The sequence below is a fragment of the Cottoperca gobio genome, unplaced genomic scaffold (genome assembly GCF_900634415.1).
Source record: "Cottoperca gobio unplaced genomic scaffold, fCotGob3.1 fCotGob3_70arrow_ctg1, whole genome shotgun sequence".
NCBI classification, from domain to species: Eukaryota; Metazoa; Chordata; class Actinopteri; order Perciformes; family Bovichtidae; genus Cottoperca; species Cottoperca gobio.
The window spans coordinates 318,160-335,000 of record NW_021167062.1 but is presented as its reverse complement, the minus strand read 5'-3'; the positions used below and the strand labels follow the sequence as shown (position 1 = coordinate 335,000).

Sequence of the window (16,841 nt, the reverse complement as noted above, 5' to 3'; positions counted from 1 at the left end):
CAGCCCACCTACAGCTCACCTACAGCCCACCTAAGCTCACCTAACCAGCCCACCTACAGCTCACTACAGCCCACCTACAGCCCAACTACAGCCCACCTAACAGCTCACCTACAGCACACCTACAGCCCACCTACAGCCCACCTACAGCTCAATACAGACCACTACAGCCCACCTACAGCTCACATACGCCCACCTACAGCTCACCTAAGCCCACCTAAAGCTCACCTACAGCCCACTACAGCCCACCTGCAGTCACCTACAGCCTCAACTACAGCCCACCTAACCAGCCAACCTACAGCCCCTACAGCTCACATACAGCCACCTACATCTCACCTACAGCCCACATACAGCCCACCTACAGCTCACCTACAGCTCAACCCTACAGCCCACCTACAGCCCACCTACAGCTCACCTACGCTCAACTACAGCCCACCTACAGCCCACTACAGCTCACCTACAGCCCACCTAAGTCCCCTACAGCCCACCTACAGCTCACCTACAGCTTCACCTACCAGCCACCTACAGCTCACCTACAGCCCACCTACCAGCTCACCTACAGCTCACCTACAGCCCACCTACAGCTCACCTACAGCCCACCTACAGCTCACCTACAGCTCACCTACAGCCCACCTACAGCCCACCTACAGCTCACCTACAGCTCACCTACAGCCCAAACGTACCTTCTCCAGCTCTCTCAGACTGGCGGTGAAGTTGCTGGCTTCAGACCGGCGCAGGGCGCACAACATGGGGGGCGGGGCCTGTCTGGAAGGGGGCAGAGCATCCACCGGCGAGGGGGTCGAATGAGGGAGGGCCCGGAGGAAGGCGTCTACATGAGGGGAGAATATCAGAGACTTTTAAAGCTGCTGCATGAAGCATTGAACTGACATGTCATGAAACATACAGATGCTGCAGATGTTGTGCATATTGACATATGGAGACCTTTAATATCTAAGCTGCTATAAGTGAGATATTTGAGAGAACTCCCAGCAGTGGTGGAAAGTAACTAAGTACATTTACTTTACTTTATACATTTTCTCCACCACATTTTGAATATTGTACATTTCAGTCCACTACATTCACTGTAAAGCGTTAGTTTCTTTGCAGATGATTAAAACATGAACTAACATTCTGATGTATTAATATAGATTAAACGACCCAGAAGTATATCAACCTTTTAAAACAGCTGAATTTGACCAGCTGCAACATTAAAGTGATGAAAACATTTAAGCATAATTAATTGATCCAATAATATATATATATATATATACTACCATTCTGAAATAGGATATTCTGCATAAAGAATACTTTTACTTTTGGTACTTTAAGTATATTTTGATAGTCATACTTTTGTACTTTTACTTGTAACAGAGTATTTCTGAAGTATTATTAGTACTTTCGACCCCTGCCTCCCACACGCTACAGTATAATCTCATTGTTAGTACCAACAGCGTCAAATTCATTCAAGTCATTTCAAATACTAAAGGTGTTTTAATGTATTTAACAACAGCTTATATAAATATAAATAGATGTGTGTATTGAGAACATTGAGGAGGAAACGAGACATGTTGATTGTTTCCTCCTTCCACACCAGAGACTCTGTTTGCCTCGTTTGCTGCACAGCGGCGCTCACTTCCTGCTTAGTGCCAGGAAGTGATGCCGTAGATTCACCGACATGTCTTACCATTGAGGCTGAGACTGTGCTGGATGGTGGCGTGGGAGGGAGGAGGAGGAGGAGGGAGAGGCAGGGGGAGGGACTGCAGGGAGGCGCCCATAACACTCACTAGGAAAGGCCCAGGCTGAGGCCCGGCTATATCATCTGGAGGAAGGACAGGAAGGAAAGGAGAGAGCAAGGAGGGAGGGAAGGAAGGAAACAAGGGAGAGGAGAGGGATGAAGGGAAGGACGGTGGTGGGTCAGGAAGGAAAGGAAAGAGCAGGAAGGGAAGGAAAGAGGGAAGATAGGAAGGAAAGGAGAGAGCAAGGAGGGAGGGAAGGAAGGAAGAAACAAGGGCAGACGAGGGATGGGAGGAAAGAAGGAAGGAGGAAGGACAGGGTGGAAAGAAAAAAGTCAGGATTGAAGGAAGAGGAGGTAAAAGGAAAGAGAAAGAAGGGAAGGAATTAAACAAGGGCAGGAGAGGAGAGCGAGGGAAGGAAGGAGGAATAGGACAAGAAGGAAAGGACAGAATAAGGATTGAAGGAAGGTGGGAGAAAAGAAAAGAAAGAGCAAGGAAGGAAGGAAGGAAACAAGGGCAGGAGAGGAGAGGGAGGGAAGGAAGGAAAGGAGAGAGCAAGGAGGGAAGGAAACAAGGAAAGGAGAGGAGAGTGATGGAAGGAAGAAGGAAGGACAAACAGTGAGGGAAGAAAGTGAGAAAACAAAACAAAAGTGTCAAGACGGGAAGAAAGGAAGAAGAGAAAGTGAGGGAAGGAAATATAAACAAAGAAAGGAAGGACAGAGTGTTTCAACACCATCAGACAGGAAGCCTCGGCCCACCAAATTAAAAGACTTCACCTCTTTCTTAATATTGACCAATAAGATTCCTCTACTTTGTGGGTTTACTTTGAATCTTTAATGTCAACAAATCTCATGGAAAGACCAAAACCAACATTATATTCACTAACAAGCGCCGGGCGCATCACAGCTGATGTATCTGCTTCCTCTGAGCCTCAGAGCTCCGCTGTTGTCCCAAAACTATTAAAACACATCAGTGAGCCTCACTGCTGCTCTGACATGTTCCTTCATCATCAACACACTGTAGTTTGTTTTGACTCCCACACACACCGTCCTGCTGCACCAAATACTCACTCGAACACTAAATGTGGATTCATCCGCCGCTGAAAATAGTCCCTGACAAATGTTCTATTTCCTCCTGTTAGTTGGATAAAGCTACAGTGAACAGCTGTTTTAGGAAAGCACTGAGTCTGAGACAATCAGGGAAGACTTGCACATTGTTTTGGTCTTTTCATGTGATCTTAAAACAGAAACAAAAACAAAGAACATTTCCAATCTTTACTTTAAAAGAGGACGGAGAGATCTGCTGCAAATGTGGGTCAGAGAATTACACCAGGCTCCGAGCAAATACAAATACGTGAATGTATATGTATATTTGAAAGGTCAGAGAATGAAATCAGAAATGTGTGGGACTATAAATGCCCTAATATTCAGGACTATAATCTACATTTCAGATTGTGTCCAGTGGATGTCTTGTTCCATATATTCATGCATTAGAGCCGGTCTGATTTGGGCGTTTAATGACAGAAGAAGAAGAAAGAAAACAGTTTCCCTCTTCGATTGAGTCGTTGCTCTCAGATTTCAAATTAAATGTGTAGTTTGCAGCCGACCTTTCAAAGCTTCTCACTAATCAGATTACAGCAGATTGCAGAAACGTGTCTCTGTCTGTCTGTTTCCGGAAATTTACAAGAGAAAACAAAATGGACAAGTAGGAATATGACTAATGACCAGAGCGTCCTCTTCATCATTTAGACAGGCTGAGCACTGCCACCATCACTGACTATGTTCTATAAGTGTGTGTGTGTGTGTGTGTGTGTGTGTGTAGAAGGAACCAGAAGAGGACAGAAGCAGAAGAGACAGACAGGAAGGAGAGAAAAGTACCTAACAGACTGAGACTTCGGCGTGGGGGAGGGGGAGGTGTGGGAGGGTGTGGCGTGTTCGCCCCTCGCCGCGAAATATCCACATCCACCAGGGAAACTGTCTCACCTGAAGCCAAGAAAAGTAGCAGAGGAGAAAAGAAAGGAAAAGTGAGATAAAGAGTAGGAGAAAGTTAAACTCCGGTTTGTGTGATTGTGTTGGTTTGTCTGCTGCAGAGCTCCATTAAAGCTGCGCCAGACAGGATGTTTATGGAAAATTACACCCAGCTAATCAGCCTAAATCACTGCAATGAAGAAGAATCCCGGCTAATTGAGATGCTGCAGATTCACTGTTTGCCAAAGTGAAATTCTGCAGTTGGGGATGTTTCACTGGCAGGGGAAGAAACAAAACCAAGTGTAAGAGCCGAATCCCTTCAGATCTCTTCCTCTATCTTCTCTTTAGCTGCGTCTCTTCACAGACGTTGGTAAACACCAGCACGCTTCTGCGCAGCACTTCTAGGTTTTGAAGTCCTCCAGATTCAAAACTACTCATCCTACTCGCTCCTATGGGGGCGCCAACGTGAAATGTCGCCTGCATGTTGCAGCTTTAATGTTTCTGGCTAATTGGAGGTTCGCCCCGTGCAGAGAAGAAGGAGGATATAGTGATACTGAGATGTACGAGCAATGTGGGACACCGACGCCCTTCGGAGCCCTGCGGACATTGTGGGACGATTCTCATAAAGTCAGCGAAATAATTTTTGCCAGCTGAGCTACAGAGCTCCTCATCATTCTTCCCCACCGGCCTTTAGTGTCTCGTCTTATCAGGCGCACCAGTTACAGTCTGACTCAGAAATGTGCAGCTTTAAACATGTGCAGCAATTTTGTATTTATATAAAGGAAGGAATTCTGTTTAATGCATTTTCTTACTTTTTATTGTTAGAACTTTTTTAGCATTCTGGGAAATGAGGCTTATTCACTCTCAATGTTTGCGTCTACAGCCAGCTGGTTAGCTTAGCTTAACTTAGCATAATGACTGGAAACAGGGGGAAACAGCTAGCCTGGCTCTGGTAACAAAATCCACAACTTGTTGTTTTTCTCGTTGTTTTGTAAACAAACAAGTTCCGACTTGTTTTTAATGAACGTTTATCACTTTACCTTCATAAACTTTGACTTCCTGTTTGTATTTATTACATCTCATGACACATCTTCTTCCTTCCTGTTTACATTCAGTTGACTCACTGTCCACCACAATATACATTATTTCACATAAGTTACATTTTGTCCCAATATTTTAACTTCTGCACTATTTTATGTTTTAGATTCTCTTTGGTTTTTTTACTTGCATGATTTTCTTTTTATACATATTTATGAGCATTGTTGGAGGGAGCCTGAGATCTACTAACGAGTGCGTCACTGTTGTGAATATGACAATAAATAAATAACTTGATCTGTGGAGGAAGGCTAGCTTCTCCCGTTTCAAGTCTTTGTGCTGAACTAATCTCCTGCTTCACATTTAACAGACGGAGAGCGGAGAGGTGTCGGCCTTCTCACAACTCTCTGCAAGAAGGCCACTAAATGTAAATCCCAAAGTGTTTCTTCAATATCAAACCTACATGTCGGTGCAGAACAGTGAATGCTGAACTTGTTAGTCCCGGTGTAATACTCCACATACTCTGCTAATGGAAGTGCATCCCATCAGAAATGCTGGGTGTTGAACTTCTGAACTTTTTGGGTTCAGACCGAAATGTCTGCAGCACAGAGAAGCAAAAACAGTCCTGAAAGATGGACATGAATATAATCTTGTTTATGTATTGATTGGATATGTTTCCATGTATTATATGGACTCCTACAATCCTGTGCTTTGTGTAAAGACAAAATGGAAACATTATACATTTGAGAAGTTAAAAGGGGTTTTATAGAAAAACAGCACAGATACTCAGGTATCATTCATTTCAGACGATGCTTGTTGATCAGTTGTGTTTAAAATGCCAGTAACATCTAGTTGTATGACTTCATTGAATAATAACGTGTTTTACAGGCACACTCTTGTTTCTTTGGCGGAATATGTTTCCGTTACAGAAATAGGTCACGGGCTTGGTTAGCGTAGCTTAGCACAAAGACTGAAAGCAGGGGGAAACAGTTAGCCTCTTACAAGTGAAATAATAAAGTAGCTCCAAAATGGCAAAGTGTGCGTAGACGTGTCTGTTGAAGCTCGGCCAGCTGTCTCCACCTTCTTACAGTCTTTTGCTCTGCAGAGATGAAACTCCAAGAAAGTGTTCACCAAAGTGTGTGTGTGTGTGTGTGTGTGTGTGTGTGTGTGTGTGTGTGTGTGTGTGTGTGTGTGTGTGTGTGTGTGTGACTTTAACATGTATCATAATCTGCCTGCACACAATGAAGAGAAAGCAGAAACACAACGCAGGCGCTACATTATCACTGCTGAACTTTAAACAAGTCTAAACGTATTGATTGCAGCTTTAATCCTTCAGATATAATTACCAATACAACTGTGCAAACCTAAAATGTGATTACTGTAAACAAGCATATAGATTAAGTTTCTCCTAATGAAACGATTTCCCATGAATCCTGTATTAAAGGTTGGCGTTGCTGTGTTTGTGAGGAGGCCTCACGAACGTGTGTGTAGAAGTGACCATGGTGGAAACACTTCAGATCTTGTGAGTACAAATAGACAAATAGTGAGAACAAGATGTTTTTGTGTGGACGGAGGTGGAAATCATCTTAGACTTTACTGACCATCCACCAAATGTCATGAAGCTTACATGTTTTATATTTGACATGTTAAGCTGCGACGTCACTACAGATCAATGCGGGGGATTAAAGAGTCAAATATGTCTCTCTGAAAATGGAGTAAATGTTCTTTGTTTCTTCTCCCCACAGTGATGTAAAGATGCAATACTGCAGATGCATGTATATATATATATTTAAACCTTTGGAGTGATAGTTTGTTTGCATGTCTGCAGATTCTTAAGATGAAATCAAATGGAATATCATCGTGTTGTCGTGCAGCAGCTGCAGTATACAGTTGGAAATATGAAATATCAATAAACAGATGTTTAAAATCCCCAAAACACCTCTAATACAGCTCTCTGAGGTTACTTTAACTTTATTGACCACACTAATGTTAACAATGAGCATAAACATGATCAAAATGCAATTTCAAAAGTCGTGATGATAAACTATTTGGATGATTGATCATTTTAAGGATTTCTTTACAGCTGCACACTTGTGATGATTTGCTTTTTGTTCTCGTTCATTTGTCAGTGAATTGAATATTTTAGGGATTGTTGGTTGTAGGTATTAGCAGATTAAGCCATTTTATTTTCCCTTTATGCATCTAATACTTATATATATATACCTATATACACCTATACTTTCAGTACACATACAGTCCTGTCACTACACTAACATCTCTGGACATATTTCTGTGAACCTTTGCACATACCTCAAACTATTTAGTGTTTCTTGATTTTGCAACTGCTTGCTTTAATATCTTTGAATATATCTTACTGTTTGTGTGATGCATCAATACTCCAAAGATAATTCCTTCTATAGCAAAACCTACTTGGCAATAAATGTCTATTTCTGTGTAAGTACATTGAGAGCAATGCAGCAGAAGTTCCTTGTATTTGTACACACGTGTCCAATAAAGGTGCTTCTGATTAATGAAGAGTGGAAACAACTTGTAGTTGCAGAAGGTTTGGCGTGCATCGCCCTGTGTCAGGGGGCTTTTCCCCCAAGAAAGAAAGCATTTCTGAGAGAACCAGAGTGACAGCTCTTACCGGTGAAAGCAGAGAGGGAGGCAGAGAGGGAGGCAGGGGAGAAGGCACTGTGGGCCCTGGTCAGTCGGGGCTGGCTGTGGCTGCAGGACAGACGTCAGCGCAGGCGGCAGAAGAAGAAGAGCATGAGAAGAGAGTGCAGAGAAGAAGAAGAAGAAGTGTCAGTAGCTGCAGAGGTTCAGAAAATTAGTTTTTCCAGTATGCGTGCAATTTTTTGGGTCCTGCAGCTTTTTTATTTTTTCTGTTTGATGCTCTCAGCTCTGGCAGTCAAGACTTCTGACGCTATGTTTTTTTAATCATAGCCTTCTTCAGTGTGCAGCTGTGAATAATGACTAAGCAGTGAGAAGGATGGAGGATGACACGGTTTGAAAAATCTCTGCATCTAATAACATACAGCACTGAAAGTTAGAGGATGTCTGAGAGAAGATGAGCTGCGACCATCAGAATACAATGACTGCTCAACATGTTAAAGTTGGAGAGGGTTATGTCTGGACTCTGAATGAGTCGTCAAAACAGTGACTGGATTTCCAATGTTTTGCTTCTTTTGAAACATTGAACACTTCTACTGCACATCAGATATCTCTGAGGGGTTGTTGCAGGACTTCCTCAGGCCTCAATCTTCCTGACCTTCAGTATATTTTGTAAAACAAACAGATTTTTGTCACTTTATTTAACTTTGTTGACTCCCATTCTTATGCTAAATCTAAACACAACAGAGGAAACGTATGAAGGGACACTTGGAAGCAGAAAGATATTGCATATATGTATTGCATATATTTCTGGTTCCAAGATAGTTGGCCTTGATTGCTCCCTTGGAATGTTTTTTTCCATGTGTCATCCATGCATGCTTGGTAAATTGTAAGACTAATCATTAGGGCCATGTAGAGCTGCTCACCTGTCCTGCTCAGCACCAGGGCTGCTCGCCATGTCCACCAGACTCCCGGCAGAAGATACTGAGTAGGTCACTGAGGGCCTTTTGTCCAGCAGGTGATTGGAGCCGCTGCAGCTTTTAGTCCGGAACAGTTTACTCAGGCGGATCTTTAAAGAGCCCTTTTTGGACTTCCCTGGAACTTTGAGCGTCTTTTCCCCACCCACGGACCAGCCTGTGGGAGTCCTTGGCGCACTGGCGCACCGCTCCGTCCGCCTCCTGGGTGTCGACCCCTGGCTCGGGTTTGGGCTTGTGGCCCAAGGTGAGCTCTGGACCGCTGTAGGTGACGGTGACGTGGCTGAAACCTGGGCGACAACCTCTGAATCCCCGGATCTTACCTGCGAGAGCCTGCTGGCTATATTCCCATGGAGGCTGCACACCTGCACGCCAAGGTGCGCTGCTGCCGCCGCCTCGGTCGCCACCGGGGCCATCCCCTCCACCTGCCTCCTCAGCTCCGCTTGGAAGCTGCTGATGGAGAAAGCCCCAGACATTTTATGAACTATTTCCCTTTTCCTGTTGAGTAAAAACTCGCGTCGTCCGTTCTCATCATCCGGCTCACCCTCCGGACACTCGTCCATGCCCAGGCCGTCAACATCCCCGCTCCCCAGCCCCTCCAGGACCAACAAAGCATCGCTGGTCTCTGTCGGGTCATCCCCGGGCTCTACTCCCCCTCCTGCCGGCCTGTGTGCACCCTGACACGAACACTGCGGGAGCTCCCCTGCCTTGAACAGCATCTTGGGTACCGCACCGACCCCCAGCTCCCCGAAACGTCGGGCCAGCTCAAACACGGCTCCCTCTCTGTCCCTGGAGGGGCATCCCCATTTAGAGTCAATCACGGTGAGAGGGTTGGATCTCTCCGACAACAAGGGCCACTCGGGCGGGGTAGTGATGAGTCGGTGCCGGCGGCATAGCTCCGCAGCTTCCTGCATCTCCGCGGTTACGACCGACGAATGCGCTCCCCACGTCCGGTCCAGCAGGTTCTGCTGCTGCACGTCTCCGGGACTCAGGGTGTTGTTATTGATAGCCGGGCCGGAGCAGCCAGACCCCGGGCTCTGCTCCAAACCCAGAGCATCCCTCGGCTGATTCCGACGGTCTAATTCTAAAATCCCTTCTCCGTTCCGCATTATATTGGAGAAAACCAGCAGCTGAGGCCGTAGGCCGGGGCTGGGGGCGAAGTCAAAGCCCTGGGCCTCCATAGGGCTCTGCGGCGGAGGAGGCGCGGACAGCGGGGCTCGGCTCTCCGTCACCCCGGTGTCAGGTGCAGCCGTGCCCTCGCTGTTTGGCTGGGCTTTGTTCAGGCGGCCGCTGGGATGCTCGAGGCCCGCCGTCGGATCTCGGCTGATATCCAACCCCGCTTTGACGCCGCTGTGAGCCAGGACCTCCTTCCCCAGCCCTGCCACCACTCCTCCCGGTGGCAGATTCCCGTTTTCCGCGTCCAAGCGGTCATCCTCGGCCGCGGAAACCAGGCGCATCAACACGAAATCAGGCGACATATCTTGCGCGTTGTTCATAATTATTACTCAGGATCGCGAAACGAGTATTATTAGGCGATCTGCTCTTCACATAGCTAACCGCGGAGATCTCTTTCCTATAATAAAGAAAGGGCCAAGCCGCCGCTGCCTCCCATAAATAGGCTATGAGCGAAAATGCCAAAAAAACATATCAGGCGTATTTTTCATCCTCCTCCTCTACGACAGCACAGCATCCATCTGTCAAATATCGGGGAAATGAGTGCAGTTTGCTCCCGGCAGCAGGCGGACCCCTGGGTCAGACATGCGGTCTGATTTGAGTAGAATAAAAGCCAGTAGAGTCTCCGGTCAGTGACCACAGTCTGCCTCTGTGTTCCCAGCCAGGCCCCACCCGCTCCTCCTCCGCTCAGCCCATAATACCACTTTATGAGCGCCGATGATGGGAACTATAAATTAGTCTGTGGCGTTTTAATATCACAGGGCTATACCTGATTCAGCCCCACATCTGAACAGCTGATTTCTGTTTTCATTCTTTAAAAAGGAGACAAAGATAAAAGCAAAACAAAAAATATTGTTTTCTTCTTTCAGTATTTCTAGAATATTCATTGAGGGATCAACTTCCTCTCGTGTTTCTGCGGTGCGCAGCTGCAGGTTTACATTTTTACTGGTTTTATCTGCAATATTTCCTTCTATATTTAATGCAGGAGAGTTTGAGGTCTTTTATATATATTTATTTATTTTATGTATTTATTATATTATATATATATATATATATATATATATATTATATATATATATATATTATATTCTATATATTTTTTTAAATATATATTATATATATATATATATATATATATATATATATATATTTTTTTTTATATATATATATTATATATATTTTTTTATATATATAATATATATATATATATATATATATATATATATATATATCTATATATATATATATATATATATATATATATATATATATATATATATATATATATATATATATGCATCACAGAATAATTGGTGTAATCAATGTTCTCATTAAAATAGTGCAGCCAGTTGTTGCTGCATATATTAACGAGGCACTCCCCTGGTGATGTCATAGTGATGTCATCAGGGTAGTTTTGTATTGGCTTGAGACCATAATTATTATATAAAATAAAAAAATAAAAAATAGGGTTATGTTTTAGGGGAAATGTAATGCTGGTTGGATTATGTTTTCTATTAACATAATTAAGTAATGTTTTTAATTAATGTGTCTGGCAAGTTGCAAAATGTTGGTTGTTTTTTGTCTTATTCTTTGACGGTTTGCATTTAATGTTGAGGTTTGGACTAAACTAACATTGTGAAGGTGTCAATGAATGAGAATGAATTAATGGAGAAAATAATCATCAGATTAAACCATAATGAAAATAATCGTTAATATTTCAAAATGAGCTCCAACTCCACCAAGTACAACAGTAAAATTCTGCTTTTACATTATAAGTAAATACGTAATAATAATCTAATGGTATAATATATAATACTTTTAATGCTTTAAGTACATTTTCCTGGTTATTCTTGCATACTATTACTCCAGGAGCATTTCCAATGCAGGACTTTAACTTGTAAGTATTTTTACAGTCTGGTGTTAGTACTTTGACACCACCTATGTGTCCAGAAATATTTTATAGCTCACCTTTAATGAGGTGTTGGGAGTCGAAGTGGTTCTCTCTGGCTTTCTCCCAGATATGTGAATGAGTTAAGAACAAGTTTATTAAGCCCTCCGTCAGAGGACTGTCACTCCTTCAACCTCAATGTTCTCGCGCTTATTCTTGGCTGCAAAAATGTCACAAAACGCTCTGTACTCTGTGTGCTGCCGCTCAACGACCATCTCTGTACGTCCACACATGCTTTTGCATTGCTTGGCTTTTATAGATAAATCTCTCCTCGGGCTGGTTTCTTTATTAATGTGTATAAAAACATATAATCTACAGATGTTTGGAGTTTAGAACATCATGCTGCCCCTTCTTAGGTATGTCAGGGATTATGCAAATAACTCTTCGTGAATTGTGCTTAAATTCTTCACTGTAATTGCATTAAGATGATACCTGTTTCATGCATTATAACTGTTCTTTGTACTGCATAGTAGCTGCATGTTGTGCTCGTACATGTGTAGTGTGTGACAGTGTGTCTGCTGGTATTGTTTCTATTTATTGGAAGGTGATTGGTTACAAACTTGCACTGACTATGTTGCACATTACGACCACTATTGCACAGCTCCTCCACTTTTAATTAATTAAGAAATACTGTACATATCTTTTCTAGATTTCTATTTCTTGTAGACAATTTCTTAATTTGTATTTTACAGAAGTTTTCTTTTTAGTAATATTTCTGTATTTGCTCTTATTTTTAATTTCTCCTACTGTGTTTCTGTGTGCACCGTTACACACCAATAAACCAAATCCTGATTGTGATTGTGAGGAGGTAACACAATATAAAAAGAGTGTAAATATGTACCTCAAAATCTCACTTTTGTCCTTTAAAATCCACGCAGAATTGTGCGTCTACTGTTTAGTGGTCAGCTGGACATAAAAGGAGAATGATGATGAAGTTTTTAAAGGCGTTGAAGAGACGGTTTGGATTCTTTAAAGTGGGGTTGTCTGAGGTACTTAGTCAGAGTATTACCTGCAGTAGATGTGGTTTGGAGAAACACACAGACATCTGCAATCTGCGCTGGAGCAAAGCTCTGTACTGCTGTGGACGGGGGCAGAGAAATGTATTTTATCCACCTAAAAAAAATCAATATCAGTTTAAGTGTACGCTATATGTAGAAGATGCTCACCGCTTTACTTTGCTGTCAGACAAACCTTTCCAACAGGGAACTGCAGCCGTGACACGCTGCTCTCCTGCTGCCTCCATCAGTTCGGTAGTTTGTGTTAATGTGAGACTTTACTGAATCCAAACTAACCGAACTTTCAATTTAAAACCCGGATGAGTACCGCGTTTGCGTAAGCGTGAGACCTTTTATGCCGAAGTGTGAAAATGCGTGTGTTTGTGAAGTAGTGAGCGTGAAGCTGGAAACATGAGACTTGTTTTATCCTGCAGGAGTTGTGTGAGAGTTTACAAACACATGTCTTGCTAAACGCGGCCCCCATTCACTTCAATTCATCAAGACTCTTCTTTGTTTTCACATTCTTTGTTAACAATGGAGGCATGCGAGAAGAACAAAGTTTCTGGGGTCAGTTATTGATCTGCAAAAGGTCATTTTGGGGACAAAGCTTGTAAGTTCCTGAGCAGCATTATCAAAATGTCTGGCATCAAAGCTCGGGCTCAGAGAAATCCAAACACAAATATTTCTGGTAAAGCCATTACACTTGATGTTATTTATTGCCGACTTATGAACAGTAACAGTTGCTGCTTGTTGTTGAAAGTGTTTTTATGCAGCAGCAGAAGAATTAAACAAAGCCTTTCTGATTGTCCTCTCGTGAAGGAAGTTCTTGGAGGATAATGCTTTGTTTTGCAACTGTTCTGCACTGATCATTCATTTCTTTTGAGGGCCCCCTGGTGGCTGCAGGGCCTCGAGCAGCTGCTGAGCTTCTTTCTACTGCATGAATATCATGCAGACAGCAGCCGATCCGTCAATAACAACACAGACCTGCTGCATTGATGCCGTGTGGCCGGCAGATGGCACTGCAGGACACCGAGCAGTGATGGATGATGCTGCTGCTGGACACAGATAATGATGGGCGAGTGGATGAAGGGCCATTAATCCTTACAGTGTGTGCGTGTGTGTGCGTGTGTGCGTGTGTGTGTGTTTACATGTGAGAAGAAGAAGGCAGTGTTTGTTCATGTCTGAGGTTTACGTGTGGAGTAATCACACTAACAACCTGCAGAGCTGAATATTGATGTGATGCAGCCTGGAGGTCAGAGGTCAGAGGTCAGAGGTCAGCAGCATGCAGCATTAACATCACGCCGCTCTTTCAGTGTTTTTTCTCATCTTCTCATCTTAAACACACAATATGTCATTTTCAAAACAATAAGCAAAGACATGCAGTGAGCTTCTCCCCATTCGGACTTCTTCCCTGTTCATCTCTATACATCTGAAAAGCAGCGTTAAAATGTTTATCTTAAAACGGGATTTAAAATTCCATTTAAGACGGACCGACCATAACGCTAGCGCCTGAGCAACGGGGACAAAATGAAAAACGCACCTTGATTTAAATGACAGATTTCTCCGGGTTTGAAGTGGGGGGGGGGGGGGGGGGGGGTGCATAGATGTGTCCTGCAGTCCTCCGAAATGGGACCGAAGGTAAAGAAACAAAACATGTTTTAGTAAATTGTTTTTCTGAATGGAGGATTAAAAAAAAGAGTTTTGTGGCAAATTTAGTTTGCAAAACTTGAGGCGAAATTCTTTGTTTCCATGGTGATGTTATGTGTTATGTTCTTTTACTGCTGCGACGGCACTTTTGGTGTCTTATGAGTCAAATTATGGCGAGCTTTAGTTTGTGCGTGACACAATAAATAAGTAGACAAGACTTCGAGAGAGGAGCGGAAAAAAGCAGAAAGTGACTCATGTTGGGTTTAATCACACGCTGGTGTGTACGCTCCCCTCTGAGGGCTTCATGAGAGCAGACGACCATTACACTGCAACACTACATGTACGCACACACACACACACACACACACACACACACACACACACACACAACCTTTGCCTTATTGTCTTCCTCAGGATTGACTGCAGCACCTTCATTGCTCTGCAGTGAAGTCCCAGGGTGGGGGTGGTGTTTGTGTGTGTGTGTGTGTGAGTATGTGTGTTTGGGGGGGGTGATTCTCAGAAACTGGTTGCCATGGCCACTAAAACAAGGATTCTGGCATCTGGAGCCTGAAACCCTAGAAAGAGAGACAAAGAGGAATGGCGAAAGAACAAGAAAGAAAGAATAGAGAGAAAAAAAGGGAGGGAGTAGCGAGAAGAGAAAGAATCTGTCTCTCTCTCTCTCTCTGTCTACGGAGAAGAAGATCCAATAGAGAAAAAAAAGAGGAGAAGAGAGAGGGAGAGAAAAAGACAGAGGAGGAGAAAGAGAGAGAGAAGAGAAGAGGAAGAGCAGAGGGAGGGGAAAAAAGAGAGAGAGGAGAGAGAAAGAGAGAGAGAGAGAGAGAGGGATAGAGAGGGAGAGGGAGAGAGGGAGAGAGAGAGAAGAGAGAGGGAGAGGGAGAGAGAGAGAGAAAGAGAGAGAAGAAGAGAGAGAGAGAGAGAGAGGGAAAGAAAGAGAGAGAGAGAATAGAGGGGCGAGAGAGAACGAGAGAGAGAGAAAGAGGGAGAAAGAGGGAGAGAGAGAGAGAGGAGAGAAAGAAAAGAGAGAAAGAAAGGAGAGAGAGAGAGAGAAGAGAGAGAAAGGAAGAGAGAAGAGAGGGAGAGAGAGGGAGAGAGCGGGGAGAGAGAGATGAGGGAGAGAGAGAAGAGGAGATGAGAGGGGAGAGGGGAGAATGGGAAGAGGAAGAGAAGGAAGAGAGAGAGAGAAAGAGAGAAAGAGGAGAAAAGGAATGAGAAGAGCGAGAAAGAGAGAGAGGGCTAAAGATTAGATAGCTAGATCGAGAAGAAGATCGAGAGAGAGAACTATCTGGAAGAGCTCTGTCTACTAGATTAGCTCTCTCTCTTCTCTCTCGCTTCTCTCTCTCTCCCCTCTCTCTTCTCTCTGTCTCTCTCTCTCTCTCTCTCCGCTCTCTCTCTCTCCCTCTCTCTCTGTCTCTCTGTCTCTCTCTCTCTCTCTCTCTCTCTCTCTCTCTTCCCTTTTTTCTCCTCACGCTTCTCATGCAGCATCTCTCTCTCCTCCAGACACACAAACATGAAGACAGTGTGCTCATAGACACATCTGCACACACGCAATCGGGGGGGATTCCCTGACATTGCAAAAAATGTAAAATCTCTTGTTGATATTTATAATTCAAAGCAATAATCAACATGCTGCATCTATGATCTGTGTGTGTGTGTGTGTGTGTGTGTGTGTGCAAGTGTGAGTGCGTGTGCATTAAAAGAGCATTCCCATCCACTTTCTTCATGATTGAGGGGTTAATCCATCCAGCAGATTCTTCTTGATGGACGCTCAAATGCAGCAGAGCTTAACCCTTATCTCTGACTGACTGCATCACACACACACACACACACACACACACACACAACACACACACACACACACACACACACACACACACACACACACACACACACACACACACACACACACACACACTCACACATACACACACACACACACACACACACACTCACACACACAGATGTACCACTCTCATCACCTTTCAGCACTGGTGAGCGTCCCTGTCAATACGGAGGAGGGAGGCACAGGGTGAAGGGGAGGGAGAGGATGATGTGAGAGAGAGGGGGTGGTGTGAGGGAGGGAGGATGGACGAACATCACAAGCCTCCATCAGACGGGCTTTAGGCTCTTTGGAGCAACAGATAGCAGAGCAGCAGCAGACAGAAGAAGAAGAGAGAAAAGCAGGACACTTGCTCTTCATCCCTCCATCTCTAAGACACACTTCTCTCCTCCTCCCACCATAAACACGGGGATCCCACAACTTTGAGGCTTTTCCCTCTTCCTCCTCCTTCCCGCCTCCCCCTCCTCCTCCTCCTCCTCCTCCTTGTGCACGCTGCGTTTGCTTTGCTTTGGAGCATTTGGCACACGGAGTCTGAGCGGCACCGCAGGCGGGAGATACCGGACGGACTGCGGAAATGCTGGGGTTTCACCCTGCGTCTTCCGCCTCCTTCCACCACACCGCCGCCGAGGACACGCAGCTTTAATGATCTCTTTGTGCGAGCGTGCGTGTGTCCATGCGCTGCACAGATGGAGCTGTGCGCTCCGTGTGTGAGCGCTGCAGACCTCCCGGACACCTGCTGCTGATGTGAAGATGAAAAAAGTCCAAACATTCGCCAACATGTGACATTTCTTTCTCCTCAAGGGAACTACAAAGGGGTCAAGCGCCAAAAAGAGAAGGTGTTGTTGGAGTGTGACCCCCCTCCCTTCCTCCTCCTCTTCTTCTTCTTCAGAGTAAATTCAGG

The 16,841-nt window shown here is 44.3% G+C and overlaps 1 protein-coding gene across 1 annotated transcript in view; it reads right to left on the bottom strand.

Annotated features, from left to right (window-relative positions):
• Nucleotides 1–10,142, bottom strand: part of socs7 (suppressor of cytokine signaling 7) — a 21,344-nt gene extending 11,202 nt beyond the window's left edge. The window contains 5 exon segments of the mRNA XM_029428349.1: nt 681–826; nt 1,682–1,816; nt 3,608–3,712; nt 7,380–7,459; nt 8,272–10,142. Of these exon segments, the coding sequence (XP_029284209.1) occupies nt 681–826; nt 1,682–1,816; nt 3,608–3,712; nt 7,380–7,459; nt 8,272–9,815 (2,010 nt within the window). The 5' untranslated portion in view covers nt 9,816–10,142.
• Nucleotides 10,143–16,841: the final 6,699 nt, after the last annotated feature.